The sequence below is a fragment of the Haliaeetus albicilla genome, chromosome 3 (genome assembly GCF_947461875.1).
Source record: "Haliaeetus albicilla chromosome 3, bHalAlb1.1, whole genome shotgun sequence".
In the NCBI taxonomy this organism is placed as follows: domain Eukaryota; kingdom Metazoa; phylum Chordata; class Aves; order Accipitriformes; family Accipitridae; genus Haliaeetus; species Haliaeetus albicilla.
In genome coordinates, this window is record NC_091485.1 from 55922446 (window position 1) to 55944072 (window position 21627).

Here is a 21627-nt window from a genome sequence, read left to right on the forward strand (position 1 = left end):
ATCTACCCACGTGGTGGGAAGCACAAAGGAAAGAATGGCTAAACTTGAGTAATGTTAGTAAATGATAAAGCTATCAGTACTAAAGAACCACTGCAGACAACAGGATAGTAAAACCAAAGTGAAACATTACTTTGACTTATAACTATCCCGTGCTAACAGCTCCTCATGGTGCCTCACCTTCCCTCTCTCCCCCAAATCACTGAGAACAAAGTTCAAAATTCAGAACACCAAAGGTAAAGGCTTGTCCCTTTCCCAAAGTGGAAACTTTGGGAAGCATTTGGGAAAGTCTGAATCACATTAATTGTGCTGGAGGTAGCTAGAGAGACAGGAACACTTATGTGAGAACAGTTGTAAAACAGGAACTGCAGTATAAAGACAGTTAACACTGCCACCTTTATATGCAATGAAAAGAAGCGCGCATCTAACAGCCAGAATACTTTTCACATTGCATAGTACTGCAGCGTCCTGGAGCTTCTTGCCATGAAGATTCCCAGTAGTTAAAAAAGATAAACACAACCTTCTACTATCAGGAATTAGAAACAAGAGTGTTGGATAATACTATGACTCCACAACTGCAAAATGAAGCAAAGAAATCCTTTCTGTAGAGTTGAACAAGCATTTGACTTGACAGCCAGTTTAGGCAGCTGCAATTCAGCAGAGTACAGTGTGCTTTCAAGGCAGCCATAGCGTAGGTAACATTAGTCAAAAAGAGCAGAACAAAGTTTGTTTCAAAACACTTAAGTATATCATTTCCCTGCTGTCAAACGACATCCCTGAGACACACAAATTACCACTGGAAAACTTTAACATGTTGAAGTAGACACACAGCTAATTTACTATATGGATTCTGGTTTTGGGTTTTTGCAAGGCGAGATGTTTTTTACAGAAATTAAAAGATCACAATGACTTGTAGATGCCATAGTGTACAATAAAGACTGTTTGTATGACCCCAAATGCACTTTCTGTGCCTACTCTCAATAGAGCCAGTAAGAAAAAGTCTCATATGGTACAGGACACAAAATCCCAAGTTTTATTACATTACAGTAGCTCTAAGCATGCAATAAGGTGCTGCAACCTTCAGCTTTACCTCACTCTTTTGTGACACGCAATTTGAACTACATCCTGCTTTCCTTCTCAAAGATGTACAGATGTTCCCACCCTCACCTTCTGTCAACCACATACATGCAACCCCAGTGCCCCAAAACCATCAGAGCACTTTGGAAGAAATTGCAAATGTCTATAAAATTCATGATACATGCTTTATTTGGTTATCTCAGGGTCAAATAAACCCCAGTTTGGTGTCTCATCGCACCCTGAACCTTCATGTTTTAGATGTAAGTCCACAGCAATTCAAAAGAGCAAACAGATTTCCAAGAAGTTAGATAGTTGAAATACGCATATTTACAGAGAGGTGTGAATTGGCCCATTCGCTTCCACCTAATGTTACTATCTTAATGAAAAAGCCCTATGGAGATGAATGACAAAGAAATAAGCTGCCTCCTTTTACCGAAACACAGCCATACCTAGGACTGTACCATCCCTCTCAGCTTCCACACCACCGGCATGAGGCTGCCAATGTCCAATACCCCTGTTCTCAGGCTTACCCACATGCCAGTCCTACCGCCAGAACTAGGAAAGGGGGTTCACACATGCACATGCTCCCCAGCCCCTCCAGGTCCTGGGATGTTCACCAAGAAAACACACAGAGCCTCACACTGCAGTATACTGAAAAATCTTACCAAACCACCAGCCCCCCCCAGGGAGGGAAAAGCAGGTAGCCATGAGCGTGTACACGCATGCACGTGCATGCACTGTCTCTCGGACGGAGTTCCTATGACAAAAGCACAAACAGGAAGAGAGGCTTAAACATAATAAGAGGAATGATCACCTTGGAGAAAAGAATGTGATCTAACAGGTATTTCCAAAATCCTTATCACCATTTACCCTGACATTCATATTTATAATTACCTTCCAGTATGTTTCTCTACACCCAGTACACCTTATCTCCATTTTTGCCTTGTCACAAGCTCTTCCAGCTCTTCTCTTCTATTCCTTCCTTGACCAAAAAAACAATTCTCACTATACATGTTTACATGAGTCATTAACTTCCTTCCTGAGAACAGTTTTAACAACTTACTTTTTTCCTGCACTCCATCTTCCTAAAAAAATCTTACTAATATATGGGATACTAAACCAAAAAGTGTTTTGACTCTTCCTCTGAGGAAATCCCTGCCAAGAATCATTCAGATATACACCAGATGACTGAAGGTCAAGTTGCATAACTACTGCACACCCCTTTGTCCATCCAGCTCACAAACCGATACTCCAAAGGCCACTTCAGTTTAGTTTGCACATATTCACTGTTATCTGGTGATGTGAATATCAACTTGAGCCTAGTTTCCCATGGATCACATGGCATAAGAACAGTTGTGCACATCTGTACCTTCCCCACAACTTCCAAAGACTTTGGACTATTTCTACCACATTAGCAGAAGAGTAAGTCCCAAAAATCCAGTTAATAAGATTTAAAAAAAAAAAAAAATTATACATTTCTACTTGTGTTTCATTGTAAAATTTGTTACAAAATGTACGAGATTCCACACAGAATACAATAATCCATGATAAAAAAATGTTTTACCTGTCTACTTCCAATAAAAGATAGCTGGTCTGAAGGAGCTCTAAGTGGCAGCAGCAGACAGATCATCACTAAACCTTTTAAAGCAGTCTGCATCCATTCACTTAAGAAACAATAGCTGAATTATACAATGGACTGTGTTTCTTATGAACAGAAGAGGATTAGCATTTTGGGGATGACAGAAATTAGTTGGTAATCACATTTGTAAAAACAGACAAGGATAGGAGTTAAGAGTTTTAAATGAAGGAGAACAGACACACTGCTCTCAAAGTAGCCTCCTTCCAGTTCCACAACAAAAACTCAGCAACTGCATCTTTGCTAAAAGGGTGCTGTTTGCATTCAAATACTTTAGGACCACTCTTCATCCTTTATCTTCCCTCTGAGGGACAGACTAGTCTGCCTACACCAAGAATTGAGACGAGACGTCTCTGAAGAGCAGTTCAGATCAGTAAAGTCACATTCCTGTTGCCTCTCATCCCTTTAGTAAGCCTGCCTTTTCCCACACTGATTTTGCCTTAAGTTAAGCCAAACCAAGACTCCCCACTTCACACTCACACACAAAATCAGCGTAGGACCAGAAATGTGGACTAACAAACTCTAGTCATGCACAACCATGGAGCAGCTATTTATTTTCTGTGCTTCAGCTTGTACCCTGCAAACAACAATACTTCACAGGAATACTGCCAGTGTGAGGGGTTATTAGTCTGTCTTAATACTTAAACCTCAGATAATAAAAAGCTTTTAAGCAACTACACAAAGAATATTTTAAAAGAAAAATATTCATTGAAGGTTTGTTCCCAAGTGTGTCACATCAGTAAAGCACAGTAAATTTAAATACGAGTTAGGTTTATAGTATTCTTTTGGTATAAGCCTAGCTTCAAGAAGAAAGCTCCGTACCAGCAAGTCACCGCTTGATACACAAGTGTTCTGTTACAAAGAGATGCCACAAATGAGGTAACAGCCAACAAGGGAAAGAAACTCAAACAGCAGCAATTTGTTGGGACACTCAGATTCAACCTGTGTATGAATGAAACAAAATGATTTTTTTTAAGAAAGGGATGAAGAATGCTTTGGAAAAATAGCTATGTGAAAAAGATACTAGTTTTTATGTTAATACCATTTACCAAACTTGACAGGCAGTTGTATTCTTTTGGATGTAGCTTCTTTTCAATTTGCATGAAAAGCATTGTTACACTTGTGCATTGATGAAAGCAGATTACAACCCTTACAATTCCTTACTGGCAGCTCTGCCTAATGAATAATAATAAGCCACAGTTTAAGGGCATTGGTTTCGCTGTGTGTTGGCTATTCAAAAAAGGAAGAGGGTATCACTACAAGACGTACAGTTCTGGGAAAGAATTATAAAGGAAGTCTGGAATATTTCATGGTATCTGAGTTTTCCATTCCTCATCTTTTATTGATATTATATACATATACTATTTTCTAAAATTAGGAAGTACTTTCAAGTTGCCGTAGATTGCAAAACTGAAGAGCAAGGCTTATTTGTGATAAAGTAGATACAGTGAAGACAGAATACTTGCGAATTCTTACACTGTTTATACTTCACCACTAATTGTTATCCACTTGACTATTTACTTGATTTTCCTTTCTGGTTTGTCTGCAGAAGTACTCAGAGGCTCAGCATTGACATTACAAGACAACTTTTACATGGATTCAGTCATTACCAGTGTTGGGGCACCAAGACAACATGATTTCTCAAGAGAGCTGTAAAATACTTCACTCGAAGTATTTTAGCTGGTTCAGTTCCCAGAAGGTAACTGTTAGGCTTGCTGTGGCTAAAAGTTATGGTACAGATGGCATTCCTGTTGGTCTTTGTCCTCTCAAAGCAAAACAAATTGTAAAGGTTTCTTATGTGGACCACCTACAACGTAAATGTCCTACAATAATCCTTGGGTGGGTGAAACTTTCAAATGCAGCTTTTTATAAAGATAATTTTGAATTAATAAACACACCACTGAAAGTTCCTAAGGTCTAAGGTTAACTTCACTGCTTATAATTATCAAACTGCAGGTAACAGTTTTACTACATTTTGAAAAGCAGTTCAGTTTGATTTGACTTTGATCTTATTGATGCCAGCAGTAAAATTTAAATTGATCACAACAAAGCACAGCAAAATCAAGGCTGAGCATGGATTAAAATTCCACATCCTCCCGCTTCCAAATATGTACATACATATTCAAAGCAACCACAGGACTTAGTAGTACTTACACAAAATCATATGCTGTGCACATTGGAAAACCAAAGATTTACCTTGATTTTGTCAACTTCTGCTGACACAGAATTATGGATGAAGTCAATGACTAACTTCACTAAGGGAGGGCTAAGGCAACGGTCAACAAAACTAACAGGAGACAACCTTAAGCACAGAGAGTTAGTCTTGGCTTAGGAAACAAAGTTGTAGATTAAAGACAGCAATTCTTAGCCTGCCCTACACAAATACACAAATCCTATCTCTTGAGAAGTTTAACTGAAGAATACAATACTTGGCAATATTCTTTTAAAAAAATAATCGTGACCATGCTACAACAGGGGATGCTTCGCTCTATACTGCTACAGAAAGGTTCTAAGGCTCAAAGAGCTATGGGTTTTCTTTTTAAGGAATGCAGCTTGAAAAGGAAAATGGGTAAATCAGGCTTCAATGCACTAATTCAGCTGTAAAATAAAAGGTAAAATTACATATAGAGGCAGACATTCTACTCTATTAAAAGCCAACCTGCTAACAAAATTCAGCACTTGCTCCTACACCCTTTTTAAAGGGAGGCACTGAATTTTAAAATAGCAAAAATGTGACATAGCATGGTGACAAGTACAAGATCAATGTCAGACATAATGCCTACATGTTCGCATTTCTATTTATCTGCTTTTATATAATGAAGTATATCGCTCATTTAAGTACGCGTCCTTCCTGTTTAATAGCAGATTTCCACATATAGGGAGAAAAGTAGACGCAGAACAATAAAATCCCATAAACTGCAAAACACAAACTCTGATTACATGTCTAAATAAATTAAAATATATTCAGACACTTCAAAAATACATCAAAGTACACAGTATTTCAGTACAGGCATGAAGGAGTTGCTTAGCAAGAATCTGATGTCATGATTCTTACATTCATAGCAATAATTTATAAACTATGTTCAACAACTCACAAGTTTAAAAGCTAGTTCAGACCTCCTTCCCATCACAGTAACTTGTCTCCCTTGAAAAAACCTGTTTGATGTGATCATCTTACTCGAATAACACACACATGCCTGAGAAACTGCGCATGCTTATTTCAAATTAGGTGCTTTGAGCACTTCCTTGGCTCCCAAACGTGCAGTATAGTCAGCAAGCAGGATCTCATATTAAAAATTTAAATTCAGTGTTATTTTGGTCATTAATAATTTCGGAAAGCTATTGCATTTTATGCTGAATTCCTTCATGTCCAACATTCTAAATGGCTATATCCAGAGTTCAAATCCACCTCCTTTGTAAAGCCACAAACTAGGGACAGTTCCAGAAAACTGGTGGAAGATTCAAACGTAGACTTACTCACTTGATTCCCACATACGTCTCCCTGACCTCCATGCTTTTAATTAACATTTTAAGAGAGATGTACAGCTGAGTATACTCATTCCAAAAAGTCACTATCAAGCACAACTAGAACTTTCTGTTAGTTAGGAGTGCAGAGGAGGGTCTCTCAACTCCCCAGCCATGACCTTAACTTTTCACTCTGGACAGATCTGACTTGCAAGGGAGTCATCCCTGGGAGATGCCATTCATTGCATAGGACAGTTAGCAGCACTGCTACTGCTCCTAATCTGCACACTTAGAACACACGATCTCTTATTCCAGGAAAACTCCTCATGGACCCTCCCAAAGCAACGTGCGGTGCCTCCCAAAGGCACCACACACAAGCTGCGTGGTTCCAAATGATAATGGGAAAAGTGGACTGTGTTCCTAAGGCAAGAGGATAAAGCTACAGTCCTTCTCCCAAGCCTTATTCATCTACAGCGTAAAGGCAAAAGGGCTGTACAGGCACTACTGTCCCAGATTTCCACAATGGATGAAGAAAACCAGAAAGCTAGTATTGTGGACTTAGCAAGAGACTAGTAACATTATCACTCAGCTTTGGTATATTGAATTGCTATTTACATGAGAACTGTGATACCACTGAAGTTTTGTTACAGTGTGCACAGATGACAGACACAACAGATAACTTGAAATTGGGGACTGGAATGAGACAAGCTAGACAACACCTAGGCAACAAGCACTGGAAACAGCGTTAGCTGGATCAGCAGCAACAGGGAGGTCAGTAGTAACTAGACTCTAGAAACATACAGCTCCCAGGTACATCCAGCAGTAAAGTGGCTAAAGAGCACACAACTGCCTAATGCCAGTATCAGCCAGAAAGTGGAACACACACCAGGGTGACAAAAAAGGATGTTTCAAAACGTTGATGAAAGCCATACACTGAGTTACAAAATGCTCAAAAATCTGTTTGTTCATCCACTTACTTTCTAAAGCACACATAAAATGCAAGAATCTAGTGTTTCTGTAACATCCCCATGCCTGAGAATACTTGGAAGGCCTGAGAGTGAGACTTCATGCAATTCCCAAGTTCCTCCTGCACTCAAACACCTTTTCTTGCCTGCTGGTAACTTGTAAGAGTGATCTCTTAGACCGATTAGATGCTCACTAAGCCACCATAACATCCCTTAAAATAAAAAGGCTGGTTCCCTTCCTCTCTTCCACTTGCACAGCCTTAAACAATAGCTGCTCTCCCAGACAGCTTGGCTTCCTCTTCCACCCTGAGGAATGGTTCTGCCTCTTTTAGCCATGAACATGCCTTCTCAAGATGTCCCAATCTTTCCCTCCCTTGCCATGCCAGCAATCGAGTCTTCATGAATATCTCTAGCCACAGACACCAGCTGAACTCTACCCATGGAACTGACTGCTCTTTCAGTACCTTTAGATAGGAAACATGAACAATGGAAGGTGCTCTGACGAGGGAAGCCATTTCTACTAATTACACAACTACCCAATTCTATCCCAGTCAGTACTTCAGCTGTATGTTGCTGTGATCAAGAGACATGTGACTGATTATTTTATCATTAATCTTCCTGACTCACCAACAGGCATCTCTTTCAGAATATTTAAACTAACGTTTACATCGTGGAAAGGAGCAATGTTCTGCCTCCATACTTTTAAAAAAATTATCAACTGTGGAAAAAAAATGAAATATGTACTCTCCCAAGTCCAGTTACAAACATTTCCATACAGTTTAGACGTGCATTTTGAGTTAAATCCCTGTGCACTCTCTCTGAGCACTTCTTTAGAAGAGAGCAAATGGAAAAATGTAATTGCTTAGTCGTATGAAGAGCAGACTGGAGTAAATACAACAGTATTATGAATAAAACTGCACGTTAATTAGGACTCTAGAATCATTCCCTCTTTGGAAATTACTCTGTTGAGCCGTAAGTGCAGGAAAAAAAAGGGGAGAGTTAAAGCCTCCACTTAAAACTATGCAATGAGAGGAAAACATGTATATGGATTTGTTTACTGCATGTGACCTATTCATTATCTGTCTCAGTCCCAGTTACTACAATATGCCTAACTGAAGCTTTTACTTTCTTTTACTTGAGATACTCAAAATACAATTTCATAGAAAGAAAACACCCTAACAGGGTGCACTAATTCACTGTATTCTAATACCCTTTATAAAGTGTAGGAAAAAAAGGCACTAACCAAAGTCTTATGAAAACTCATATACAGCTAAAATCTAGAAGCCAGAGCACATGAATGTGAGCACATGCCTTCCCTCTTCAAGACTCATCAACAAGACTTCCATTTTCTGTTCTGACCTGCTCACCTTCAGTTACTAAAAAGTTCTTTCTAAAGGAGCAAGTGGTTCCTTCAATGAGTAAGATCACTAAATTTTTAAGAGACATCATTGACTAGAACAAACTTATTACTGGTAACACTGTATATATTAGAGGAAAAACAAAATCCTATTTTTTTTCATGGAAGAACTACTCTCACAATGTGTACTTTCAGAGGGACCTATCTATATCTCCCAGTAAGTTCATGCAAAGCTGGAGTAATAAAACCAAGTTACAGGAGCCTCTAGCAGAGTCATTTTTTCCCAACTTTTAAACACAAGCAACTTCATGATAGACTTCCACCACATGCCTAAGTGTGCACACACTGCTTGTTAGAGGATCACTCTACTGTTTTCTGGCTGCAACTGACTTAAAAAGTCTGCTCTGATTACCCAGAGTCAGTCCCGGGGGGCTTCCACTTAGTGGAGGAAACAGAGGTTAAGGGAAGGGTAGTCATGAATTACAGACACACAATCAGATGGGTGAAAACATGCAGTTCACATCCTAATACACAGTTAAGTGTACTTTCTACGTGCAGAGAAACACAACTGGTTCTCTTTCATTGCTTTGCGGAAATCTTATAGTTCACCAAGAGTGAGCAAGTTCAGCTTTCTTGCACATCAAAAAATTCCACAACCGACTAAAGGTATCTGGGAAAGTACTGACAAATGCTGCACCACTAGATGCTTAAATGAAAAGAGAGACCATCTTACAACAACTCAAGCTACTAAACCAAATGTTTTCATGTGACTTTGCCCCCCTCCACCCCCACTTTCTGACATTTTTGGGGGGCTCTTATTCTTACTTGCTAACTTACTTTTGATCCAGTAACAATTAAGCTGGGGGGGGGGGAGGATTCTAAACTCTTTTTTCCTGACTAGTTCCAGAAAGTTGTTCCTCACAAAACAGATGAGAAAGTTATACAGGAATTCCCTCATAACCTAAAACTCAGAGTGTCAAATAGAAGAGCAGGAAAAAAATCTAGCAGATAACTACTAAACATGCTTGCCTTGCTAAAAAGACATCATCAACATGTTAACAATGTAGCAAAAATTATGGTGTATATAAATTTAAAGCATCTGTTCAGAGAAATAAGTCAGAACCACAATTTAGAACAGTGCTTTTGAAAGTATTTGCACTGATCTGTCAATTACGCTAAATTTAGTAGTTTAAACTTAGATCCTCACAAGAATCAATACTATATATTTCAATGCAACTGTAAACCTTCATGTAATAAAGGATTAGTAAAGTAACAAGGGCAGCAAAAAATCAAGTGTAGAAAACAACAAAAAATGTAGTAACAACAACACAGTTCTTCAGAGTATGGTATCATATAGCCTGCTATAAACCACTTCGAGCATTTATTTCTACTGAGGGGATAAACACAGGAACTCGGATCTACAACCAACTTCCATAGTATCAAATGGATTGGTACTCAGAGCTTCTTATAACCATGTAAACTAAGTAGGCTGAACCTTGCCGACCAACTGACACCTCGGTAATAACCAGTACTGCAAAATGTTACAGCTAGTAATTCTGAAATGCATACAAGCCAAAAAATCCCAGGTTGTTAACAAATCACACTCTTTCAATTAATGCCTAGCTAGATACCTCAGCTGTTCCAGTATCTAACATCATTAACTATCTGGGACAATATCAGTGGAACACTAAAACTAGAAAATGCAGACACTTTGAGGAAAGCAAAACTACACTATTTACACAGTACAAACAATACTCATGAATTTTTTAAAAACTGTAAGGAAATTAGTGATTTATACTTAGCAAGTATGAAAATAATGTCTACAGCTTGGGAAATGGAGGCATATGGTAAAAGATAAATGATGTGTGTGGGGATGTACCTAACATAACAAAGACACTAAGTTTACAAATTTGAGATCTGTTAACAAACCACAAGATTGATCATAATTGCAAGTTTTAGCCAGGACAAGTATAAAAGAATATATTTAGGGCTTAGTTGAAAACAATACCCATACAGTTTACATCTATTTGATACTAAAATAGGAGTGACTAAAGCAAAGAAGTCAAACAGATTCACCTGTAGGGCCCTTTCAACACTAACCCAGCAGAGCTCTTCCTCTCCTAGCAATGACAGAAACAGATGAAAAAGCCATGCTAATTACATGCTTTGCTCTGATGACAGGAATGGAGTCAGATTGCTTTTGTCCCTACTCTGGTTACAAGTACCTCTGTGCTCTTCCTCTGGCTGACAGCGTTCTCATTTACCACATAATAACAATCACACCAACTACCTTAGATTAAATTTTCAAACTTTTTTTGCTACGAGGTTGTCTGGGGTGTGGGTTTTTTCTTCTCCCCTCAAACGAACACTATAAATATTGTTCACGTGACCTCACAGATATTTTGACCACAGACCTAACTGTTGCTCTGAACAGCCAGCTGAATATGTATGTACTTGCGCAACTTGACGTATCATCAGCTTATTAGACAATCTAAATTTTTATGCCACTAGAATTAGGACATTTTCACTTCAAGGACTACAAAACCTTTCTAATAAACTAAATGCAGCGGTTTTGCCAATAATACAATTTACAGCTTAGCAAAATATATCTGTTCAGTGTATCACAAAAGTATCACTAAAGAGTGACATTCAGGAGTTTAAGGTACAATAATTTATTAAGCCAAGCCATTCCTTTAGGACAGTCCGTTCTGGCTTTATAGTTCAACTTCTTTAGAAAATTAAATAAACTGTCTGGCAGAGTTTATTCGCTTACATGATTCAGGCTATTCTTTCAAACAAGGTGAACGAACCTCAAGAATTATTTATTCTTCCTCATACCATCATTAGCAAACTGACATGTAAGTAAAATTTGGGTCCTGACCAGGGAACTTTTATGACAATTTACCTGCCTTATCTTAAAACCAAGTGAACAATGAATTATATACATAGTCTCATTGTAATCTCAAGCAACATTTGCACCACAGAAACCTGGAATGGTTCTAACCCAAAACTAAGTGTTTCAAAGCTTAGGAAACTGTAATATGTCTGTCTTCAATGGGACAGAATAATGTCAATAGCACTGCAGTCTCAATAGTAACGTACAACACTGTTTCAACTACAATTTTGGGGAATAATCATTTTCTGAGCTCTGCTAATGTTTCTCAGCCATTAGTACTTCAAGAAGTAGTCACTAAAGCCAAACCCATTCTGGAAATAATGACAATGAAGACTGATCTCTATCTGCTCCCACTTCTACCTCTTAACTGTTTTAGTCTCACTGTCCTACTACTGTAAATATTTTTCTTTGATACTCCTTACATCTGGTGAAGCCAGAAGCAGAGAAATTTACGTACTGTACTACTGCATTGACTACTACCAACCGTACAGAACATTATAAAAGTTTCCTGTAGTCTTACATTCAGTGGGACAGAAATTCAAATTAATATATCAGGGTGACAAGTATAGTTAAGACTACAAAAAAATCAACTTCCCAGAAATCTGAAGAAGCCAAGTACCCGTGCTTCCAGACTCCATTCCAAAGGAAGGCATGTCCTAGCTTTTGCACTGTGCCACCTCAGAGACTTTTCATAACTCAACCTCTGCTCTAGAACACCAGTCCCTCACAAAATGGTCCTGAAAATGCTGCATCACAGTACCGGTAAGATATAAGCCATCATCCTGCCAAGGGTTAAATAAAAATCAAACAAAATGGTAACATTAGGAATTCAGTTCTCTAATCCAAGCTCCTTTTTTAACAAGAAAACAAGTAAGATCACCATCCCTGGAGGTATTTAAAAGACACGTAGAGGTGGCACTTAGGGACATGGTTTAGTAGTGGACTTGGCAGTGCTAGGTTTACAGTTGGACTTGATCTTAAGGGCCTTTTCCAACCTAAATGATTCTATTCTATGGTTCTATGATTCTAAGATTCCTTTGATTGCCAGCTGATCAACCATTAAACTTTGGTTTGAAAAACATTGCCCTCAAGAACAGGACCAATTTCCCAAATGACATTTTTTCTCTAAAAAAACTATTTTGTGACACATATGGTTCTGTTTTGAATTCAGATAGCTTTTATGGCCTTTGAGATATGCAGAAATGCCTTCATATTTGTCCCAGTAAAAGCCATGCCAGGATTATATAGACACATACAATCAATTATTTCTTGGATATAAAACTCTCAAGCCAACAGGAAGGACAGACATACTAAAAAACAAATATCATTGCCCAACACCCTACCAAGCTATAATTCTCGTTAGTCGGTGCTATTCCAATATTTCACTCATCAGTATTCCTCCTTCTCAAATTTTTATAATTATAGTCATCATCAGAAGGAAGGTCTGAAAAATTCACTAACTACAGGGAAACAGAGAAACATTCTCTGGAGAGCTCAATGCCCACATATCAACCTTAGCGAATTTAGCATTTTAATTAGTGGAAAATTCTAGATATTTCAGCTGTGCAACCGAATAACGGAAGGCAACCAAAGTGATGCACCACTGCTCTTCCAAATGTGCATTTACCTTGAGTACTGCCTGCTGTATTCAAAGCCTTAACATGCAGTAACAATGCTATCTACAAAGCTCCACTCAGGATCAATACCACAGTTCAGAGCTCTGCTGTCAGCAGTACCTTGACCAAATTCATGCCAATATTAAATTAGTTTAGTTTGGAAGAGCCAAAAGCAGTTGCACGGGAAGGTAAAACGCTTTATTAGGGAATAGTTCCCACTCCCACTTCCTTCTCCCAAAAGGAACAAACAGGAGAAACCAAAACGACAGCTTGAGATAGGGCTCCACTACACAGCAAATGCTTGCTTTTGTTTAGGATGCTCTAGCGGGGGGAGGAGAAAGTTCCTCTCCTTTGAGCAGTGAAACTGGTCAAACCTTCAGACATCTGTAACAAAAACTGTTAGGAGAAACGAATCCCTCATGAGGATGAGGCAGCACACTGATCAAATCGGAAGCAGCTTCTTTCCAGCAGCGGCAATAACAGATGGCGATGTGTTTCTCAGCAAGGCAAAAGAAACTTATGGAGCCTTCATTCTTGGCTGAACTTATGAAAGCTTTGATTAAAGGTCTATGAAAAATGTTAGCAAGAATTTTATTTGGTTGTTTTTTTCTTTAACTAAAGATTGCGCTTGTAGTTTAAATTTTTGTAGTGGAAATGCTGACAATACTGCCTAAATTACAGCATTGCAATCTGAATCTGTCTACTCAAGTCAGGCTGATGAGGGCTATCACAACAATTATAATTTTTACTTTTTACTTCAATTCTGTCATGAGTATAATAAACAAATACAGAGTTTGTTAAAAACCTTCACAGAGAAGTTAAATTTATGAAGTACATTAAGCATACAAACATAAGGACAACTTGATATATCCAGACTTGAGATTTTCCCTACCAGTTCCTGCTCTACCAGAAGCCAACTCCTTTCCAGCTGTACTTTCATTTTAAGACATATCAAATTTTTAACAGCCTATACAGATATTAAAACTATTTTCCTTGACTTTGTGTGCATTTAAAAGACCGGTCAGTACCTCACTTAGTTCATGCGAGTAGGCCCTCTCAAAAATTAACTTATATGAGTGTAACTGTTCAGTTACAGGTACTGGCATAACTGTAGTTCTGTTTGAAGAAGCCTACCTTCCTTCTACTCATGTAAATATGAAATGTTCTTACAAATTTTCGTGGTGCATCTGCACTTAAGAGTTTGCACTAATCTCTGCAGCACAGGCATGGGCTGGACAAAGCCTTTGCACAGACAACCCCAAAATGTTTCATATGCTCAATCACGTGTCTAAAGCAAAGGCACCTACTTAAGAAACTGCTAAATCAGGGCCCTGTTGCTGTCCTCCTGAGAGCAAGGCACATGCCCAGCTCCGTGCCAAAGGCTGCTTCCCACGTCAGGGGCCCACGGACACAACCTACGCTCGAGTTCGTAAAACAAACACAACTCCGTGAGAAAACATGCGACAACTCTCGTCGTCAAGTACTTGCATTTTGATCTATCCCGTATCACCGGGCCACCTGCGCGCTGTACAAACCAGCCCCCCAACACATTTACACAAGTATTTTTCACTAGCGGTTCTGTTTAAAGACGAGTTTATGACCGCAGATGAAATGCCGTTCGGGAACGAACTGGAAGCAGGCTGAGCAGAAGCAAAGGTCCCTGGAAGGGCTTCCAGGCCTGCGCTGATGTGTCACGAACTCAGCACCCGGCGCCAGCCGCCCCTCGGCCCCCTGAGGGGCACGTCCTGCCCCCGGACACCAGGCCGCCTCCGGCCCGGCCCGGCCGGACGTGGAACATCTCCCAAGCATCCCCATTATCCACAGACAGCGATTATTCGTGACTCAGAGGATTTGGGGTTGGTTTGTTTACGCGGCCCCACGCCAACTCCGGAGTTCCCGGCAACACACATCTGCGAGAGAGAAAGCCGAGGGCAGCTGGGCCAAACCCCAGCCTCCGTTTTAAGGACTTCCCTGAGGAGATTTCCGCCCACCCCCACGGACACAAAAAAACAAACCCGGAGCGAGTCCTGGAGCAGCCGGGCTCGGAGGGGAGAAGGGGGCTGCGGGCGGGGAAGTTCGGGGACACCAGCAGGGCCGCCGCGGGGAAGGCGGCGGCGGCGGTCCCGGGAAGGCGCCAGGGCCCGCGGCGGGCCGACCGCCCCCCCCCCCCCCCGCCCCCGCCGGCGGCGGCCGGCCGGGAGAAAGGCCGCCTGTGGTCCCCCTCCCCCGCGGCGGGCGGCCGCCTCCCGGCCCCGGAGACGGAGGCGGACGGGTGGCGTCACTGCCCCGGTACCTACCGCAGCAGGAGACGACGAGAAGCAAGAGCTGCGCTGACCTCCAAGCCGGGGAGCCTTCTGCGCTCCCCCAAGGGGCCATAACACCAGCCCGCAGGGAGGCGACGAGGAGCCGGACCTGCCACCGCCGGAGCTGCTGCCGCCGCAAGAGGGGCCGGCCGCGCCTCGCCCACCGGAGCTGCCGCCTCGGGGAGCGCTAGCGGCCCGCACACCCGCGCCTCATCCGCCCGCCCGCGGCGCCATGAGCCGCCACCTCCACCGGCCTCGGCCTCCTTCCCCCCGCGCCGCGCCGCTTCCTCCTCCCCGGCTGGGCTCCGCCGCGGCTGCGCACTGGCGGCCCGAGCGCATGGAGTCGCTCCCGGCAGTCGCGGGCCGGGCGGGCGAGCGGGGCGGGGCGGGGCGGAGCGGAGCGGAGCGGAGCAGCGGCCCCCAGACGGCGGGGGAGGGCCCGGGCCGCCACGCTCCGGCGCGGCGCCGCCCCGCCGCCGCCTCCCTCTCCCTCCTCCTCCTCCGTCGCCGCCGCCGGGTTTCGGCCCGCCCTTGGCAGCGCGCGGCCCGCCCCGTCCCGGGAGCCGCCACCCGCCGAGGCCGAGGCTGAGGCCGAGGCCGAGCCCGGCCTGTCCGCCCGCGCCGCCGTGTCGCTGACCCGAGCGGGTGTCCTCTGAGGAGAAGGGTTCAGAGCGGGGAGGGAGGGTGAATCTTACCGTCAGCACGGCGGGGGAGCAGCCTGGATTCCCGGCAAAATAACCGAACGGGTGTTTGGGTGCCCTGGCGCTCTGCCCTGAAGAAAGCTCTGTGTGCGAAATCAAACCCAATCCATAAAGCTGGCGGCCCCTGTGTTTCTGACCTCCAAATCTGCATTTCACCAGTGAGACCGAAAAACTGCCGCGGGAGCAAAAAGCGTAACTGCTGTGGATGCATGGCATCCAAAATTATGGACCGCGTAGAAATTCCTTCTGACGCTTCCTGTTCAATTACGCTTGCCCGTCTTTCACCCTTTAATGACACCATTTTCCTGTTGCACAATTATCTATTGCTCTCAATTGTTTAACTGGGTGTCAAAAGCAAGTGGGATTCAGAGTGCAACATCTATATTTATCTTGAATTTTGCAGCGCCTGTTGCAGACTGGGAGAAGTGTATCGCCTCTTTTGTACTAGATCAACTGATTGACTTGGAAAAACAAAATACTACCATTCCTGAGAAAACAAAAGTTAATTTACGTTGGTAGGGCTTTGTGTCTACACCAGGAGAACAGACATGTTGGATCAGACCAAAGTTCTTGCTCCACAAATGGTGATTGCTATGGGGAGTGCTCTACCCTATTTCTCCTCATTCCTCTCTCTTTTCGTAGAATCATTTAGGTTGGAAAAGACCCTTAAAATCATCGAGTCCAACTGTAAACCTAGCACTGCCAAGTCCGCCACTAAATCATGTCCCTAAGTGCCACGTCTACACGACTTTTAAATACCTCCAGGGATGGCGACTCAACCACTTCCCTGGGCAGCCTGTTCCAGTGCTTGACAATCCTTTCGGTGAAGAAATTTTTCCTCATATCCAGCTAAATCTTCCCTTGCTCAGCTTGAGACCGTTTCCTTTCATTTGTTGTTCTCTGATTTCTCCCACATTTATTTCCCAATCCCCATCTATCTGGGAAGGAAGAGAAGTATATTGGGGGGATGTCTCTTTTGAGAGGGACGGGAGGTTTACTTAAGGGTTAGTATCTGGATGAAGATGCAGCATTAATAATAGTCACCAAAGAAGGATGGTAAACCAGACAAGCATGAATGCTCTCCAGTTCTGAGAAGCTGTGGCCCAGGAACACCCTGTACTAGAGATGGTATCATTGAGTTTAATAATCCTCAGTGGATTAGTATTCAGTAAAATTGTCCAGTCACAGTTTGAACCTATGAGGGATGTGACTTCACCTCTTGGAAGCCATGAGTATGCCTACAAAATTAACACTTTAAGGAAGAAGAAAACACCCTTCACTTACAGGTTTATACAAATAAGTAAAGCATTCACAGCATCCTAGCCAACAACCTTTTTGGTTTCTTTCTATTTGCAAGTCTAACCAACTTCTTCAGTGAAACCTCAGATGCCCTATTTTCCACCCCGTGTATCCCATTCCTCTTTTTGTTTTTAATTATTAAATCTGGTACTGGAAGGATGCTTAGGAAGTCTAGTCTGTAGCTACTGAGAGAAGCTTTACTGATTTTATGAACAGACACCACACAGAGCCTATGAACACACAGGGACTTCTAACCCTCCCACAGTAATTACAGCTGTATGTGCTGGGTGCAAGTCCTTACTGGAACCTGATAAACTCTCTGCCATAGAGATAGGTCAACATTAAACAAATCAGCACATGATCCATAGCCTTCCTCCATTCCTCCCAAAGTTAGTTTTGTCTGTCTAGGTCAACACAGTTTCTACCACCCAGTTGTACGTTATTGAGAGATGTGATATGAGTCTCTTTCCATAGATTTTAGTTGCATAACAAAGAAGACAACAGTAATTATCTTTTCATATTAAATGCTATTCCAGACAACCCAGATATCTCTGTTTGTGAAACTGCTTTCGATCACTTGCATAAACAAGTGGCTACCCTTTAGCATGTACCCAGGTTGATCGCTCATGGCAGCAAAGCATCAACCCCTGGCATCATGGGCTTAATTTCAACATTCTCAAAGACACAGAATGAAGGATGATATGCAAAAGAGTTCTGCCTCAGTACTAAATGAGCTTGGCAAGCAAAATTTGAGACACTGAAGTAATGATCTAGAGAAAAAAAACTCTGCAGGAGCAGTTTGCCTGCATAGGAGCTGAGCTGGGTCTTCTAAGTCCAGGGAAGAGAATGTGATAGTAGTCCAGGTAAGATACTCGGGATGTCAAGCAACATCGTCCCATATAGCACCCTTAGCAAGTTCACCAAATCTGTGAACTTCAAAGTATTTCAAAAAACTTCTTTCCTAGCAAAGTTACCCGAGTAAAAAGTCTTGCTCCTGTTTTTTTTTTTTTTGCTGCTCCTTCTGTTGGCCTCTGCCGAGAGCTGTCTGCTGTCTGTCTTAATCTCTTTGATGTTTGGGGAGGAGAATATTGTTTCTCCTACACCTGAAAAGTATGTAGTAAATCACAGACATAGCTTTATACGCATGAAATTATAATCATGACTCTGTTTTTTTGTTTGGTGGGGTTTTTTTACTTTTATCTGAAGATGACTAATAGAAGTTTATCAATAGGAATCATTTTAAGCTAGCACAGAAGTTGACACCATCTTTCTTTTGTATTTGAAGGCAGGTGAAGATAAAACATCCTGAAAGTACACACACGGTTCACCTTGTTGTAACAGGCAGTCATTCTTCTGTCTGGAGCTCAAGGTTGGCACATGAAGCTACTGAAGCAGCTTCAGCAAGAATTATCTTATCAGGCACCCACTGACGATATCAGCATATGATCTTTCCCCCCAGTAGTTTTACTTTGAACATTGTTTTCTTTTTGATGATTGGTTGTTTACAGTCACTTCAGCTTCACTTCACTGCCTGGCACATGCACTTCCTTCTCTCTGTCCTTGCTCTTCTTTTTTTCTCTTCATACCCCTTCTTCATCAGTTCTCCCTTTCTTTTGTCACTTCAGACTATGCTGTTAGCAAATGCCACCCACAGATTTAACAGCAGTTTTATGACCAATTGTAAAAGTTCTCCCCAGTCCATTCCTTTCTCTCTCTTTTCCTGCTCTGATGTCTGTAAAATTGTAGGAGACAATCTTAGTGTCTCTCTAATGCCAAGTCCTGGTTGGGACTACTCAGCACCATTTTAAGACACAATAAGAATGGGGACAATTTAAAAGGTTGACCAGATCTCAGCTAAATGGAGTTATCAGTAGTATTCCTTCACCAATCTCATTATTTTCTGTCCCCTTCAGGTGAGGTCATAAGAAATGTTGCTCTATTCAGTACCAGTATTTAATTTTTGGTGAGACCTCTATCACATCTGAATTTACTTCACCTGTTTTTTGCAGAAGAACTCAAGTACTTTATCATAAGAAGGACGTTAATAGAATTCTAATCATTCTTATTTTGTGACATTAGTTTTTCAAAATCAATTATTTATAAACTTAAAGCATAAAAAAGTAGGCAGCAGAGGAAGTAGATTTCTCTCCCAGATTTGCATTTGTTTTGCAGCACAGCCTATGAAGACTGGGACAAAAATTATTTGTTCCATCTATTCAGTGATTTTTTTTTTTTTAACAGTTGTTTGCACAGCAGTTATCTAATGGGTGCTAATAAACTAGATTTCTATCCTACGTTAATTTTAATTCTACAGCTACCTCAAATCTAGAGTACCCTACATAACTTCACTGCAAAATGATGAAAGACAGTAGAAGATGGTGCCAGAAATGTCTGGATCAAGGCCATTGTGTTAAAAATATATAGCATGCATCAGAATCTGCTTGCGTTGTGCTGATGTGCACATCAGTATTACTGTTGCATGTTGGAGGAAATATATAAAATGCGTTAAGTGATCATTTATTTCTCTGGTATTTATTATTAGTATCATTTTGTGGTCTAGAGGCCAATCAAGAGTAGGGTCCCATTTTGCTAAGGACTGTGCAAACATAGGACTTGCTGTACGTTGTGCAGTGGAAAACAGTCCAAATATAGCTCAGTTAACTGCAAATGAAGTATGTCTGAAGCCAGTGGCAGTGTAGCTGCATCCTTGTAACTTGCACCCAAACTAATTTTGTACAGTATATTAGTTTAAGCACCGTGCTCCACTAGCTGCTTCTGGGATTCACAGTAGTTTCTTCAAACCGCTACAGAGCACTTGGAGTAAGTCACTGCTCTTTTTCCATGCTTTATCACCTGAGGACCTGTTTGTAGACAGTTTGTAAACTCTTTGCCTAGAATCTAATCTGAGTAACTGGATCCCCCACAGGAGAAAGGGATTTGTGTACAAGCAAGTTTTAAGAACTGCCTACAAAATTTGTTAAAAGTAATTAATGGCCCTAATGTACTAGTAGTTATTTTTTCCTGTTAGTCATCCGAATCTGGACTCTCTCTCTTACATGTATCAGATATTATGCTTTAAATATTATTACAACTGTTCTATGTTCAACTGACTGTTCAGATTAAATCATGAGTTGTAGTCACAGGCTCTATAGTTTCCCTGACAATAATAGCACTTCTGTCATGTGCTGCGTGAATTGCTATTGACTAATTTTGTAGTTTTAGACATTTCTGGAAATGTTGCCCAAGCTTGTTCATTTATTAAAGTACATTGCTGCTGCTGCTGCAAGGACAAAAACAGAAGGAACTTCAATTTGGAATAAGCCATGTGACAAAGCGTGACCTAATTCAGCCTGCAATCACACTGTGTAACGTAATGCTTAGATGAGTACCTACAACATAGTAACACTACCGGTGTTAAAACTGCTTTTATTCTTTCCTTACTGTTAACTAAAGCAGCTTAACTCTTTCTGTGGAGATGTAGACCTAGATGGCAGGCAAAGGTCAACAAGTATGGTGATACCTTCATTCCTCTGCCTGCATCCTTAATCACAGCCCCAGAAGTGGCTTAAGAACCAGTGCTATATTAGCATTATTTTACTACAGGATTTCCAGTGCACTAGATAAGCATCAGTGGTTATCTAAAGTGGTTAAATAGCATCAGAAGATAGGACAGAATCCTAGTCCATAGTCACATCACATCTCAGAAGAAAATCTAGTCTTTCACTCCAGTCATTAGAGACCTAAGGCTGCTCTTAGCAACCATTCTCTTACCTTTGGATTTAGTTTCTCAGGAGTAAGGAAAAGGATCTGCTCATTGATACCTCACAGAAACGTCTATCACTGAAATATCTGTATGATTTTTACATGTGTACACATTACTGTGTAAAACATAATAAACCCACAAGACAAGCCCGAGTTTAAAGTCTAGTCAAAACAATGAATTTATAGGCAAAGATATTTGTATAAAACTTTTAAATAATTTTTAATAATTATCCAATCACAGAAAGAGCACAACTGTTCAGCTGATTCATGGATAGAATGAAGAACTAAACTAGTAATACTATTTTAATTTTAGAGCAGACAAATCTGAAGACCAAGGGGAAAAGAAAGGCAAAAAACCTGAATATGCCAAAGGAAGAAAAAGCCAAGACAAAAGACTTCATGATTGCAAAGAAAACCAAAAAATCTCTTCAATACTAACAGAACATTTCATGAGCAGTTTTCAAAACCTAAGAGGCTAATTAGCTAGTGTGGAAGGAGCTATTAAAAGGCCTACATTTTTTTTTGTGAAATTTTTCATTTCCTAAATTAAATT

At 41.2% G+C, this 21627-nt stretch overlaps 1 protein-coding gene across 2 annotated transcripts in view; it reads right to left on the bottom strand.

Moving 5' to 3' along the window:
• The window catches only part of LRP12 (LDL receptor related protein 12), a 53069-nt gene extending 37392 nt beyond the window's left edge, over nt 1-15677 (bottom strand). Inside the window, exon 1 of one of the 2 annotated variants that reach the window (XM_069779885.1) lies at nt 15307-15677. In XM_069779885.1, the coding sequence (XP_069635986.1) occupies nt 15307-15385 (79 nt within the window). In that variant the 5' untranslated portion in view covers nt 15386-15677. The remainder of the gene's footprint in view (nt 1-15306) is intronic. The other variant, XM_069779884.1, reaches the window with a different exon arrangement.
• Nucleotides 15678-21627: the final 5950 nt, after the last annotated feature.